This window comes from Chelmon rostratus, chromosome 15, assembly GCF_017976325.1.
Source record: "Chelmon rostratus isolate fCheRos1 chromosome 15, fCheRos1.pri, whole genome shotgun sequence".
In the NCBI taxonomy this organism is placed as follows: domain Eukaryota; kingdom Metazoa; phylum Chordata; class Actinopteri; order Chaetodontiformes; family Chaetodontidae; genus Chelmon; species Chelmon rostratus.
Genome location: NC_055672.1, coordinates 14,134,488 through 14,149,834, shown reverse-complemented (window position 1 = coordinate 14,149,834; position 15,347 = coordinate 14,134,488). Strand labels below are relative to the sequence as shown.

Here is a 15,347-nt window from a genome sequence, read left to right as displayed (position 1 = left end):
ATAGTGCAGTGCAGCTGTGACAAATGGTGCATGGTGTGACAAACTTTAGTAGGTCTAGAAAACCCGACTCTGTGTCCTTAAGACCTGACCTCCAAAGATAACCAAGCCGGCTGAAAAATCCTCCCTGTGCTTCCATGAAACCTCACCTCTCCGTAAAACAAATGCACAGGACAGGTTCCAAAAGCAATTGCTCATAGTGACTCTGGGTTTTGAAAAGCGGATATTACACGGTGAGGAATTAAAGAGGGTGTAGAAAATCAATACTGCAGGAGACATAAAGCATGCAGTGTTGACAGTGGTGGAGGACTGAGGATCCATCTGGCCCAACAGTGCAGACAGCCCTGGCTCCATCTCTGTCTGAGACAGCGACTCAGAAACACACCATACATCCTCGGCCCTAGCACACCAACCAATCATGTTAATCAATACTAGTTGATTGCCTACTTAATCATCTGCGACACATGGCCACATTTCTGGCTGACTGGAGAGTCAGGGAAGTAGGGATAGCACCAAAAGAGTGATGAGCGAGAGGCCTGCAAACAGGAGCTCAACATTTTTAACACTGCAGATTAGCTTAAAAGGTTTAACTCTCTCGTGGCCGCATAAATACTGGCTGTCAGCACGTGTTTATTCCAACATATGAAGCTTTACGTCTTTTGCACAAAAAGATTTCACGTAAACACACTCCACTTGAGTACCTTGTTGAAGGCTTTGTAACACAGTCCACATAGTTCTACGAGGTAGGAGAGACTGAACATGCCATACTGGATGACAAAGCTCAGCAGCTTGGAGAAAGGCTCCAGGAGGCTCTGTAGGATGGAGGAAGAGGAAAAAGGGTTAGATATTCAGGGACAGAATTTGGATGTATCAGTATGCAAAACTCTGCTCTGAGTTTACCCTGGTTGCATTTGTAGTTGGGATTTTCAGCAAACAAATGATAATCCTCAAGCTGGAATCCATGGGGCACTAGTGAGACACACAGATTGCAAAAACAGAAAGTGCACAAATTGAAAATGATTGCATGTTGCATAGCTTTATTCCTGGACTTGGTGTTTTAAATGTGTCTGCAGGGATAAACTGGGTAGAGCACACTAATATGACCTCCAAGGTCAAAAGCGTCAGAGTCAAATCAAGTACAATTTTAAGACTCCGTCCTATTGAACCTGACAAGGGCACCACTAGATGCTTTTTCCTCCAGCCATAATCACATTAAACCATATCAGACCATGACTAAGTGAACGGAAGAGTCGATATCTACCTTAAGAGGAAGCACAGAGGGCAGTTTTGCGAGGAAGGTCTGGAACTGGTTGCAGATGGTTGTCCACAGGTTGCTAGGAGAGTCCATGGGGAGAGCCTCCATGAAGGTGGCAATGTTTTCCAGGCAGTGCAGCATTGTGCCCCCTGCTGGCAGACTCTTCTTGTTGTTCAAGCCCTGGAGGGCACAGAGGCATAAACCATAACAGGGTTATATAATGAAATTCTATAAGCGAAGATATTTCCATTTAACTGATCATTCAGTCCTGGTCAATCATAACGCTCATGATGAGAGCAGGGGATTTAGGACACTGAAGCACAGATGATTGCTTGGATGAGCTCATGAATCAGCGGGGCCTTATCTGTGTCATTTATTTAGCCCAACAGTAACAATAAACTGGTATAGTGGAGAGAGTATTGCAGAGTAAGGCAGGTTTTCCTGAATGCCCCAGTGATTTGTTGTTTTAGATGAGCTTATGCTGTGTATGTAGCTAAAGCCACAAAGCCTTTTGCTTTGACAAGAGCTCCTCCTGCTGGTTAAATGACTCATCACAACAACGTGAAAGAAAAATCCCACCTCGAGCAGCATGTTGAGGGCAGCAACAGAACTCAGTTCATTAAAATCTATCAGGGAAGATGCAAGTGTTCGCAGAAAACTTCCATCTGCAAAAAAAAAATAAAGATATACATAAAAAGAATGAGGGTGACAGTGGATTAATTGGGAACCTACTGTCACAACCAATTTCAAAAAAGTTGGGTCGCTCTGTGAAACATGTTGTTGGCATCAAATTCAGAATAAGCATATATATACAAAAATCAACGAACTTGATGAGGTCAATCATCAAATATATTGTCTTTGTACTGTCTTCAGTTGAATATTTGTCAAAAAGGATTCACAAATGATCACATTCTGTTTTATGTTTTACACAATGTCTCACTTTTTTGGAATCCTTAGTCTAATTAATATCAGATTAATGTATCGATTAAAACAAACATGTGACAAAAAGCAGTAAAATATGCATCCACTATAGGTTACAAATCATGAAACTGACTTCATCAAGGTCAAAACACACATACATGGGCAATAAAGAGTCTGTAAATCTATAGAAGCAGTGCAGGTAGATGTTTTTGAGTTTAGTAGTCAGTGATATGAGCAGACCTTTGATGTTGCTTTGGAAGAGTTGGGGCAAGATGCCGTTAGGGGCCAGCTGGTGAAACATACAGCGGAGGAACTGCTTGGCTACACCTGCTACATTCCCTGGGATCAACATACTGCAACACATCACAGGGAGAACGGCTGTGTTGGACAGGCGGTCACACTTCACATCTATTATTAAACTCATCTATAAGCACAGTGAATATCTGAGCATGCCGGTGTGACGGCTTTAATGTCTCATACCTCTCAGCCTGTCCAGAAAAATTGGCACTGGATGCCAGCCTGAAAGAAGTTAAAGCAGTGGATTAGGACTCGGGGATGAATTATGCATGAGCTCTAAGGGTGAGTTATGAAACTTCATTTAACGCTGAAGTGCTGTGTGGATGTAGATTGCTGGAGCGGCTGTACCTGCCCACAGACTGCATGATGTCGAGTAGCATTGGAGCAGCCAAATCAGGGCTGAGGTGGATGAACATGGAAAGGACGACCACTGCAAGGCCGAGAGTCTCCTCATCGTATTCCTCCAGCACGGCCGCACAGTCCCGACACCTGGGATATCACATAGCAATAAACCAGGCCGGTTTGAGCATTAACATAACTGATTTGGAGAAAGGTATAGCTGCCGATTGATTCATTCACCTGTCAGACATTGTGGTGGGTTGCTCATCGATGAACTCCTCAGGCGCAGGGACGAACATGCTGACTGTGCTTGGTGCAGAGAGCAGGCTGGTCTTTGTGGGACCTTCAAAGGAAATGACAGAACAGGAGGATTTAGGGACATTTTCAGTTATTAGATGTTGATTGAGATCATTGAGGAACAACATGTTGGCCTGTCTAAATCAGTGTAAATTTAGGTGTATCTGTCACAATCTTATAACTTCAAAGAAGAGATACTGAGGCTACTTGACTATGTTCCAAGACTAGATTTTTTAATCTTGTCATTAGTCATGGGTTTGTCCTGGTTTTAGAGATTAGCCCAAGCATTTTTTCATAAAACATTCAATACTAAAAGTAAGAAAGATTGAACCAATGTTCCTAAGTTCATCTAAAAAATCAGGGCTACTTTTTTAGGGACCTAGGAATGCGTTTTTGTCTTTGCTTGGTTATCTTTTTCTTCTTTATTCTATTGTGTTTGATCATAAAGTGTTGTTTTCCACTTACTTTATTTCTGTTTCTTTTTTTTTCTTACACATATTATTGTTACTGCAGTATGTCCACATATCTCCTCAGGGAGTCATTATGGAATAAAGAGACGTGACTGACCCGTCTCCCAGGTGCTGATGTTGTGTGGCGCACTGGACTGATGCTCCAGCTGTCTCTTCATTAGCTGGCTCATGGTCAGAGCTCCCAGAGAGCCTCGCTTCACCTGGCGGTACTGAGCTGAAGGTCAGACACAGAAAACAACACCTGGGTTGAGGTACCTGCTAATACTGATTCAGCAGTACCAGCAAGTGTGTGTGGTCACACAGAAATAGGTAAGACACCCATGAAAAGAGATGTCAGTGTAATTTTACTATGTAGGAAAAAATTAAGACAAAATTAAACTCAGTCTGTTTGAGGAATGTCAACATTATAATACTTTAGAGTGAGACTAATTTGACTAATTTCTCAGGAGTTTAAGATGTCAAATAATATTATGTGATTTTATTGCGTATCTCCACCTCCAATGTGAAGTTTACAAAAGACAATTTGCAAAAAGAAAGCACAGAATAAGCATTTTTGGTGTCCGCACAGGTAAAATATGAGATAGCACACAAATGGTAAATTAAGGCCATCAAATGAAACCACAACAATCAGATTTATCGATGTTTTCGAGGAGACTATGAAGAATTTGGAGCCTACTTGATACTGAAGAGCGGTGGCTTGTTTCAGGCATAGCAGCTTCAAGCGTTGGGGCTGAGGCTGATTCTCGTGGTTTTTCCAGTGTAGACAGAACTTTGTGATCTGCAAGGCAACATGGGCGGGGCACTGGCTTCAAAATATATGCTGTTAAATGCCAAGAAATATAACTGCATAAAGTATAAACATTCAGTCGCAATGAACACTACTTTTGAGGAGATAGTTAAAGCGTTTAGTGCTAATTTGATAAGGGTTCCTGATGTGAAGTTTAGTGTTTTGGCTCCCTCACTGCCTCCTCTGTTTCTTTTGTATTTAACCCCAGAACATTTAACAGAAACACTAAAGACACATTAGAAAGGATTTTTTTTTCGTAAGGTACAAATCAAAAAGACATTTTGAAAAATGAATTAAATTCATATTAAATAAATGACAATTCATACTGTGGGTAAGGTAAAATATAGCAAAAGTTCACGAGTTAAAGCAATTTTGAAAAGATGACTTTCAAGCACCAGTCAGTAGGATTTAGCGGCATCTAGTGGTGAGGTTGCAGATTGAAATGAACTGAATACCCTTTTGCTCCAAGGGTGGAGAAGAATCTACGGTGGCCTGCGACAACCCCTGAAAGATGCGAAAGGAATTCTCTAGAGTGTTTGATTTGTCCATTCTGGGCTACTGTTGAAATAATATGGCAGAACAACAAGCAATGATTCTTTTTTTCAGGTGATTATACAGTAATGAAAACATGATAATGAATATTTTTCAGCATTTCTGCTAAGAGATCCCCCTAAATAGTCCACACTGGACCGTTGTAAGTGAGGTGCGCATTCTCAGATCTACAGGAAGACACTTTCTGAGGCTAAGGGTGTATGAACTCAACGCAGCATCATTGTGGGCTTTAGCCTTGGACCAAGGAACGGCTGTTGTGAGAGAATCAGCAGTGATCTGTTAAGAGGTCATGAAGTTATTTCATGTTTTCAGAGTCTGCTAACTGATTTTCATACGGTGCGGAAATGGAAACCACTGGATGTCTGAAACCATGGAAAAGAGCATGGTCTGCAAAATGGTTAATTGTGACCTAAAGTATAGATGATTTGTAGAAAAAAGGGTAAAATTTTGTTTTTGTCCTTTAAATGGTTGCAATACACACGTTTGACCACCCTGGCACAAAAAGTGATTATCATGTGTAAAAGTTCTTTGATGAGCCTACTCAAATTTTAAACATCTCCTTAAAAATTACATTGGAACTAATTACAGAGCACCTGACCAGCACAGCCTTAAAGTAGGAATTATCTAATTCCTTCTTACCAGTTTCTGCAGCCTGCTCACCACCAAGCTTGTCGAACATATTGAACGTGATGTCCAGGTATTCCCTCTGGATGGCGCTGACAGCTATCTTCCTCTGCTTCCGTTGTCGGGGAACAATCTGGATTTTAAACTCTGCTTCATCATTGTCGTCCCCATTGTCAGGCTTGGGGTCGCTGTCCCCATCATCGCCCATGTCGTCATCCTCTTCGTCATCCCCATACTCCTCTTCGTCGTTGCTGTTACTCTTGCTTATTTCTGGTGAGGAAAGAGGCTCTGCTTTGTCTTCTGGGATGTCCAAGAAGATGGTCCTACCAGATGGACTCGTCCCTGGTCCCATCCCAATCTTTGTCTCCTCTGGGGTCACAGGCGCGTCGTCTAAAGAGCTGTAAGGGACATGTGGGGTCTTCCTGAGCAGGTCTCTCTTCTGCTTCAGGGTCATGGGGCTTTCATGACAGACATTTTCCAGTCGGTCTGGAAGATCCAGAGAGGTGCTGGGAGTCACACGGTTTGGTTTCTTTTCCAGAAACAGTTGCTCTGCACCTCCCTTTTCCACCAGAAGGTCTTGGGTCTTTTTGTCACTAGAACAGTCTTCCACACTCACCTGAACCACAGGAGACAGTCGCAAAGTGTTGCTGCTTGCAGGTGAAGCTGAGACCTTTGGACTCCCGTTGAACTTGGAGGCTATGATGGTGCTGAGGTCAAACTCCTCGTCGCTCTCTACGATCCTTAGAGGAGGTAATGGTTCAAAAACCAACGAGTCGCTGTCGGACATGGAGAGCAGTGAGTGCTTTTCTGGAATGGAGGTGCAGTCAGAGGAGAGGTCGATGAGGTCCTGGTCCTCCTTCCCCTGAGCTGATCCTCCTAGTGAGCCCTGGTCCAACTTGTCCTCTAAGGTCTCCATGCAGCTGAGGCGAACCTCCGGGATGACAGGCTTGGAGATATCGGACTGGCCCCCTCGGGAGCCTCGGCGGTCCACGGCATCAATGCCCTCCACCCGAACCGAAGAGCCATCAGACGATCCTTTTCCGTGATGCCTGCTGTGGGACGTGGATGAGGACGGGGGCAGGACCACCGGGGGCGCCTGCATGTCACAGCGATCGATGCAGGATTTACGTCGATGTTCATCCAGATTGAAGAGGATGGAGTCGGTGTTGGAAATGTCCAGAGACTTCTGCTTGTGCATGGCCTGCAGCCGCTTCTTCCTGGTGCTCTCCTCCCTCACACAGTGCAGAATGCTGTCCTGAAGGGCGCTGGCTTCACGGTACTCTGACAGCTCAATTTCACCTGATACACAGAAGAAAAACGAGACTTTACCCAACTGAAAGCCTCCTGCAATCTCCAAAATATGTTCTGCTGAAAAAGATTAAATCGATGTGCTGTTACACTACACTTTACTCTGAAAGCCTCTGCTTCTTACTTTTCTTGGCATTCAGCTCTACCGGCTGGTACTTCACAGACTTGCTGCCACCAATCCTTTTCAGGCGGGCGAAGAAGGTCTGTGACTCCTTGTTAGCAGCACCCGTCGGCGTGTCATGGACGTCTGACTCATCAAATACACTGTCCTCTTCTAAGATGGAGAAAAATTAACATCAGTGCCGCATTTATGAGGCGACGGATTCATTCACTGCAGAAGAGTGTCATTTTGATCCTATCCTGTCATTATAATCTACATGGCATAGAGAGTTTTTCTTCTAAAATGTTTTCCTAATTTGTAGTCATGAATGGCATCCATTAAAAAAGATTTTCACCTAAAATGAACGATTAAAAAAATTATTTTCTTAATATTCAAACTTTCTTAAGCAAAGGTCGTAAGGTGACTCTAGGAAGCAGCACGCTGCTAGCTTCCAGTACACACAGTCTATCAGTATATGTATGCATGATCCATTCAGCAGATTAGGTGTTCTCGAAGTCTAGTGTTGAGTTAAACAACATGCTTTATTTTCCGTCACCTTTTTCTTTCTCGCTGTAGCGGCTCATGTTAGAGTTATCGCTGTAGAGTGGCCCTGCTGTAGCATGAGGACGACAGCTGTGATACTGAGCATTCAGGGTGTTGATGGTGATGTGGATCAGATGGAGGACCACTTTACTGCCGTCCATGTCTCTGTAAGGGTACTGTGGTGCAAAGAAAACATAATAAGCTTATGTTGCACAACTGTCATTCTCTACCTCTATGTATATCATAAGATAGATAGAAAATATGTGACAGCAAGACTCATTAATCAGCATAACATGTCCTTTAGGAAACTGAAAACTGAATGAATAACGATCCATGCAATGAAATCCCACTGACATGTGATAATGCAAAGAGCACCTTATAGAGGATAACTAGCAGGGCTTTGAGCCACATCTGTCTGATGTGTGGCCTCAGGGCCCATAGAGAGCATCTAGGCGGCTGCTGGAAATAGTGTCTCAGCTGGGGGCATGTGCAGTACTTCAACACCTGGACCACCAGGGGGAGCAGCTGCTTCCCCAAACCGATATTGTAGTCCATCACCTGGAAGGAACAGCAGTTAAATCCATTGGCATGCATGTTATACCATTATATTCCTCACAATATGCTACTAAACATGCCAGTTAATCTGGCGCTACAGTCACAGAAAAGTGATATCATATTAAATGTCAGTCACTTGTGCGATGCCAGCAATGAAGGCATTGAAGCAGGTGGAGGTGCGCATCTTCTGAGGTGCAATCATGAAGCAGCCCTCCTGTTGGTCATAGCCCAGCAGCACATACAGGTGACGTTTCACTGTGTTGAAAGCCTTGGCACTGCCGATGTCAGCCTCGGCACTGCTCTGGTCTTTGGCCATAAATTTCATGAGCACCATGATCAGCTGGTGAACCGTCTGGTGATCTACGCCGGCGTCCTCAGGAAGCAGGTCTCTGATGATGGTGTCGTCCTCGGGAGATGGGGTCTGGCCTACAAGAGGGGCTGAAGCGTCAGGGTTAAAGTGCAGGAGGAAACGTGCTGCAGATGGGGAGAAGATGGGGAGAGGAAAGGGTGCAGGAGCAGAGGGGGGTAACAACACAGAGGTGGAGGGTGGGGGTCAACTCATCCTGAGTCCAGAGAGGTGGAGACATCATCATGCAATATACATACATCTGTGCAGTATGTTCATGGGATATGTAAAGGGGGTAAACACAAAAAATGACCAGCTAGCTGTTAAGAGGAGTGCTGCTTGTCACTCCTTTCAGTGTCAGAATTAGTGTAAGATCGAGGCAGGGTGAAAAAACAATGACTGTCACATCAGAGCAAACATTGCTTTTTCATATCTTCTCCCATAATTTCACATAATAGGTAATGATACGATAATCGCACTGTACTTTTCCTCCAATATGATGTGATTATGAAGAATACTGTATGTTTCAGATTTAGGTTGTTATTTACCTGGCAGGACTTTCTCTATCATATCTCCCAGTGTCGGGGCAGAGTGCTCTTGCCTCGTAAGCCTTAGAGCTAAAAACCACATATGAAGAACATGATTTAGGAGAACGTACAGGGGAGGTAGTACAGGACACGTGTCTGAGCTTCATCGTCGCCCAACTCATGTGCACACACAAACACATACACACACAAACACACTACATGGCCTCAAAACAGCATAAAATCAAAGTGTTATCATGAATTAGGGCATTTGGACTAATCAGAAAAATATTAAATATCCACATTATGTTTGAAGCCAACACAAGCAGCATCTCACAGAAACTCAGACAGCCTTCTGTGCAGAGCCAAAGGTGAAATAAAAGCTATGGTAGGGAGCTCCTTTATTAAAGAAAGTAAGTGTTAAGACATTCAAGTGACGTGAAATCGGGAACAAATGAGTGAGGAGAGAAACATTAGGAAAATGGGACCAGGCTTTGGTCAAATAGTATTTGCAAATTAAAAAAAAGCACTTAGGAAGAGAAAATGAGCACCACATTGGGACAGCGCAGACTGTGTCAGGTGCTTCTCTAAATATAAATTGGTAATAAACTAACTTAAAAATAAGGTCCTGGATTTGTCGGGCAAAGCACCTTTGCTTATGGTCGCAGAAGGTATTTGCAAACACTGTTAGACCACAGACTGAGTGAAAGTGACACAGATTCAGATTCAAATCGACAGACAGACAGATTGGCCGATCTGTGCTACTCACGAAGTCGGTTGCTCAGTGACTCGGGGAGCGAAAATGCCCGTTTAGACTCTGGCGGGCCTCCCTTCACACTGTCACGGAGGGAGCGCACACTCTTCTGCCGATTCCTGGCAAAACGAGCGCGTCGTATCTTCCACATTGCTGCATCACTGAGATTGGCTACATTGGTTCGTACGGCTGTGATGGCTGACAAAACAAGGGTTATGAACTTCATTTGGAGCACTATCAGGCTGTAATGTGTCTGCTACAATAAACACTATGTTGACAAACACACACAGCAGGTGGAGCAGGTGTAAAAGCTCTGAATGGGGACACGTCAGCTACGTACTCGTAGGAAAAGGGAACTCCTTGTTGCAGTCCAGGTGTAGCTGGGCCTCCAGAGATAATGTTTCAAAGCGGTTTACAAAGAACTCCCAGCTAAGAGCGGGAATGTCTTTCTTCAGGAAATGCAGCAGCAGGAGCTTGCTGAGGATGATGGGCCGATCACGCACGACAGTATCGAACTGGAAATCCAGGCACAGACATAACCCCTGGAAAACAAACACACACACACGTAACTACACAGCAGGACATGAATACATGCAGCTCCATGAACACACGACTGTACACACAAAGCTGTGTGCTTTTTATTAGAAAAATTAGTCGCCCTAAACGATGAATCGATTATCAGAGCAGCTCTCAAATCTGTCAGTTTGATTGTCTTTACTTCCTTTGTGTTACAATTGAATGGTGATGATTTGAAAAAAATAATCAGAAGATTAGATAAAAAATAATCATTGCACCCTAGTGTGAGTTGTAGAATATATAATAGATGTGCTTTTCTGCAATATTTCTCCAGTAAAGTTAGAGTCAAACTATACTCAATTATCTGTTACTGATGGATACATTCCAAAATATTGTATATAAAACATAATTATACCTAATTTCTCCTATCACTCCTATTTCAGCATTCATGATTTGTACTCTCCCAAATTTCCCAAAAACTGCACTGCACTCCCAAAACATCAACCTCACCAGAAAAGGCTGCAAATGTAGGGATGATGATGAAAATCTATAAATGCTAAATTTTGGTGCAGAAAGACACAAATGTGCCACATAAGATTTAGCAGGCCCCATTTAAGTCCAATGATGACTCCTCCAATATGGTCCAAACAAATGTTTGCAGGTCACCTGCAGGGCCGGCCTCTTGATGGTGTCCAGCAGCAGCCTGGCACGGGTGGCCACAGCTGGGTTGACATCCTCCACGGAGGCCAGGAAGCAGCAGAAAGCGTGGGCCAGGGAATACTTCAGCAAGTGGTTTTTCGTCACCGCACCAATGTCCAGGAACCGACAAAGCACTGCCACCTTCTCCACTGGGAGTGTTCATGGAAATACAGAGAGAAAGGGAACATCATCAGCAACAAAGCGGAAACAGACCTGCCACATGTCCAGCCAGCTACATATAATAAACAGAGCCAACTATGAGATCTCTGATAAAGATAAAGTAATGTATTACTCAGCTAATATCTCTCTGTCAACATATCTGTGCTCATACATAAGAGTATCAATATGAATTATGTTAAATGACATAGTACAGTATCTGGTCTATGTATGTTTACAAATTTATAAAGTGAGGTCAACAAAAAGTCTCACTGGCCATCTACTCTATAGATGTAAAATGCACAAGTTTATATAATATCATGTTGTAAAGGCAAGAAAGCATTCACATACACACAGGTGCCACTCTGACAACACATTTTCCCACATCCCCTGTGTTTGGAATGAAATAAGAATGCATTCAGTCATTTTAAAAAAAGAAGTTCCTTCCTGTAATTGTTTTATTTGTCAGATTTAAGTCTACAAAAAGAGGCTTTAATCTTAAATCTGTCAACTCTCAAACATTCTGGGCTGATGGATAGCACCTATTGTTGACCACTAGGTGTCAGTGTGGCAGTTAAGAGACATCCCCGAGAGGCACCATATTGCCTTTAACATTTAAGGTTTTAAAATATATATATATGTATATCTATCTTATGATTTACTAATAATAGGGTATAATAACATTATTAGAGCTTGTGGTCATTGTATCGAGCATCAGCATTTCAACCTGTCATTGTGATGAAGAATTTTACTAGGTGAAAAGAATGAATGACTGAATTCATTTTACCATTTTCTGGGGTATTGATATACAAAATAGGCTAATAACTTTGCACCTTTTGAGAATTATTCACTGCATGTTGGGGCAAGAGTCAGTTCAATTGTTTCCCTGTGTCCCTCTATTCACAGGACTTGTCCTCTGCCTCTGTCTCAAGGTCATACAGCCCCTCTCTGCCAATCACAAGGCGGGAAAAGCCTTATTAATCCCACAATTCCTCTTTGCCGCCTGTTTTAGCCAGTTGTAACCATGACAACAGAACTGGGAGCTGTGGGCAGGCAGTGGTTTGGGTAGTAAATTATATAAGCAGACTGGGGGTCTTCCACTAATGGTTCATTTGGGCAGAACCACATCCGCTTTGCTTGCAAAAGATTAAATTAAACTGAAAATAAAAACCTATGATTGATGGTGGTTTGGTCAATCGTGATAAGCTTGATGAGGTATTTCCTGCATATGAAGTTGTACACTATATATAATCATATTGGGAAGAAAGTGCATATATCAGATGCACCAAAGGCCTTATCTCTCACCTGCTTCAAAGCGTATTTTCCAGTCTTTGCTGTTGAAGTTTGTGTTGATGAGGTTCCAGAAGATGTCTGCCCCATGTGACAGGGAGAGGGCGTGGAGAAGCTGAGGCACAGCCAGGGAGGCCAGCTGGCAAAACTCTGACTTCAACATGGACCACAGACTGAAACGCAAACATCAAATTAGACACGCACACAAGTCTCTGTCAAGGAGGTGGTTCAATACAACAATTTTACAACATTTTCTATTAAAACGGATAGTGAGCACACACCTCGGGATGAGCATCTTTTCCTGGACGTAGGCCAGAAACTGGGGGTGATCCTTGCGGGCGAGGTACAAACACTCTCCATGGAGACACAGGATCTTCAGACAGTTCAGCATGTTGAACAAGATGTCAGGCTCCTCAAACTTGGACATTTCCTGAATGCAGAGGAGATGTGAGACTCAGAGTGAATTGCACATACGCTCAAACAAATCTCAAAAAAATGTCTTGAATGCCTCCGGTCTGTTTGTGCCTCAGTTTTAATATTCAGTCGGGCAGAACAAGTACCTGCAGAATGGTGTATATGAGCTTCAAAGACACAGGGAGCTGCTGATATGAGAACCTTGTATCAGAGTTATTCTTCATGGCTGGAGGGATGAAGAGAGCAGTGTTAGAAACAACTCACCTTTCTGTCCTAAACTGATACCACTCTCACATCTGTACAGCGAATGTGTAGCTGGAGCAGGTAGCCAGTTAGCTTAGTTTAGCATAAAGACTAGAAACAGCTAGTTTTCAGTCAGGTATATAAACTTAATGTAAAACAGTGAATTTACGTCAGTTTTTGAAACAAAACAAGATATAAAGTATGAATTAGTGAACGATAAATGGGCTGAAACACAGTTTCTGCTACCGTTGGACAGAGCCAGGCTAGCTGTTCTCCATGTTTCAAGTCTTTATGTAAAGCTAAGCTAACTGGTGACCAGCAGTAGCTTTTTATTTGCCATACAGACATGAAAGTAGTACCAATCCCCTCATCTAACTCTCAGCAAAAAAGCTAATAAGCATATTTCCCAAAATGTTGAACTTTTCTGTCAAATATGAAGCTACAACCAGCAACCAGTAAGTTTAGCTAATAGCTTAGCTTAGCTAAAGCAAATACGTGTATTTCATAGAATGTTGAAGCATTCTTATAAGGATTATTGGTCCCTTTTTGGCACTAAACACCTGTTATTTGAACAATATAGTGCACAGAACTGATACACACGGGCGTTATCAGGAGAGTGGTTGACAGGGTTGTCGGTGTGAGTCCCACTTGGGTTGTCCCCCTCCTCACTTCCATTTTCCGTACCGAGGGAGAAATCTGGCTGAGAAAAGAGCAGCGTTTCCTCCAAACTATCTGTGGGTTCCTGCAGAGGACAACAAACACTGTCGAACATCTCATGTGTGTCCCACATATTCACCAATAATTCAGCTGAGCCTGATACTCATTAGTGACTTAGTGATGTTCACAAGTGATTTTAGGTTGGCATGATTTCTAAACATGTTTCATGCTTTATGTCATCTATGTCAGCCAGACACACAGTGGTGTTTTCAGCATTCTGGTTTGGGACATGGTGGCTACATGGCATCCATTTCAAGGCCTTACCTGCATATGGTTCATTTATATTAGGTGCATAAACATTCATGCGGCGCGTCTCACCACAAGGCGGATCTCTTCCCGGGGGGTCAGCCTCTCCAGGAGCTCACAGCCCAGCTGGTAGCACAGGATGCTGGATTGGCACAGGCTGCACTCCAGGGCCTTCTCATCCTTCTGGCAGGTGTGTGAGCCACCCCACGGGGCCTGGAAGACGTTGTTGATGATGCCCACGATATCCTTCCCCAAGCTGCTGTCTAGACCCAGCATCACACCGTCATCCTGAAGCTCCATCTGGGACAGCAGCGGAGACGACCGTAAAAACAGGGGAACGAAAAGTGGAGCACGATGCACAAATCTCAAGATCCCACCTGTGTGCATTGTTGTCATTGCACTGTTTGCCACTCTTCTCTATATGAATGAGCAAGATGAATAATGTGTCCTTGGCCTTCCGAACGCAATATGGCAGGGTTTGTATTAAGATGTTTTGTTATTCCTATACAAATACTGAAATATTATGACCATTGAGTATCAGAAATAGCAAAACCTTAGTCCCTTTAGGAATATGATTATCAGTAAGGTGTGGTCACCTGCTTTAGGATGAGGTCAAACATGAGGATAAAGCAGCCGAGGTTCATGTCATCATCTTCACAGTCCAGATCCAGAGCGCAGTGGCCAGTGGCGTGACCCAGGTTTTTGAAGGGGCTGCAGTGCAGGGGGCTGCGGAATGGGCTCCTGAAGGGGCTGGGGAAGGGACTGAGGGTGTTGTGCTGCCCACGGCGTCCTGGATCTGACACCACGCTCACCTATGAGCAAAGAGCAAAGCAAGATAAACATGTTTCCCTTCAAACTTAAACTCTTTATGCCTCTGACAGTCTTTTTATTCTCTTACTCTATCTCCTGTTCCTGCCAGTCATAATGACACATGACTATAAATTTCAATGCTAAATCTGCAGCATAGTCAAGTTCAATTAAGCCCTTTGAGGGAACTATATTAAGACATTGGCAGTTACCATGGCAACATACAGTACATCCCAATGAATGGTAGAAATCAGAAGAGCAGACGCGTGCACACCCTAATCCCTGACAGCCATCTGACAGACTGCAAAATATCCAAAAAAAGCTCTCAAAGGTGTAATAACTAGTCAGGTGGAGTGAAGTGGGGATTTTGCAATATACTGTAAGACTGGGCTTATTATGAAGCGTAAACTCGAATGAAAAGAAGGCATTGCTGTTTCCCTCACCCTGCGAGCCCCAGTGTTGCCAGACAGATCTGAGGCGCGCGCCTTCCTCTGATTGGCCAGCTCCTTCAAAGAGTTCACTCCATCGGAGAACATCCCAATCAGCAGCTGAAGAGGCACCACAATGTCCAGTTCTGACAGCACCTACAT

The 15,347-nt window shown here is 43.5% G+C and overlaps 1 protein-coding gene across 1 annotated transcript in view; it reads right to left on the bottom strand.

The window, feature by feature from the left end:
- LOC121618662 (protein unc-79 homolog) overlaps positions 1-15,347 on the bottom strand; it is a 32,891-nt gene that overhangs the window by 3,130 nt on the left and 14,414 nt on the right. The window contains exons 17-42 of the mRNA XM_041954201.1: positions 15,201-15,341; positions 14,547-14,762; positions 14,023-14,250; positions 13,588-13,729; positions 12,891-12,970; positions 12,612-12,760; positions 12,346-12,503; positions 10,852-11,033; positions 10,010-10,211; positions 9,685-9,867; positions 8,182-8,471; positions 7,866-8,048; positions 7,504-7,666; positions 6,972-7,121; positions 5,776-6,838; positions 5,555-5,727; positions 4,253-4,354; positions 3,674-3,790; positions 3,050-3,152; positions 2,819-2,959; positions 2,654-2,692; positions 2,414-2,526; positions 1,832-1,917; positions 1,259-1,432; positions 898-966; positions 699-809 (exon numbers count right to left, since the gene is read on the bottom strand). Of these exons, the coding sequence (XP_041810135.1) occupies positions 699-809; positions 898-966; positions 1,259-1,432; positions 1,832-1,917; positions 2,414-2,526; positions 2,654-2,692; positions 2,819-2,959; positions 3,050-3,152; positions 3,674-3,790; positions 4,253-4,354; positions 5,555-5,727; positions 5,776-6,838; positions 6,972-7,121; positions 7,504-7,666; positions 7,866-8,048; positions 8,182-8,471; positions 9,685-9,867; positions 10,010-10,211; positions 10,852-11,033; positions 12,346-12,503; positions 12,612-12,760; positions 12,891-12,970; positions 13,588-13,729; positions 14,023-14,250; positions 14,547-14,762; positions 15,201-15,341 (4,758 nt within the window). The remainder of the gene's footprint in view (positions 1-698; positions 810-897; positions 967-1,258; positions 1,433-1,831; positions 1,918-2,413; positions 2,527-2,653; positions 2,693-2,818; positions 2,960-3,049; positions 3,153-3,673; positions 3,791-4,252; positions 4,355-5,554; positions 5,728-5,775; positions 6,839-6,971; positions 7,122-7,503; positions 7,667-7,865; positions 8,049-8,181; positions 8,472-9,684; positions 9,868-10,009; positions 10,212-10,851; positions 11,034-12,345; positions 12,504-12,611; positions 12,761-12,890; positions 12,971-13,587; positions 13,730-14,022; positions 14,251-14,546; positions 14,763-15,200; positions 15,342-15,347) is intronic.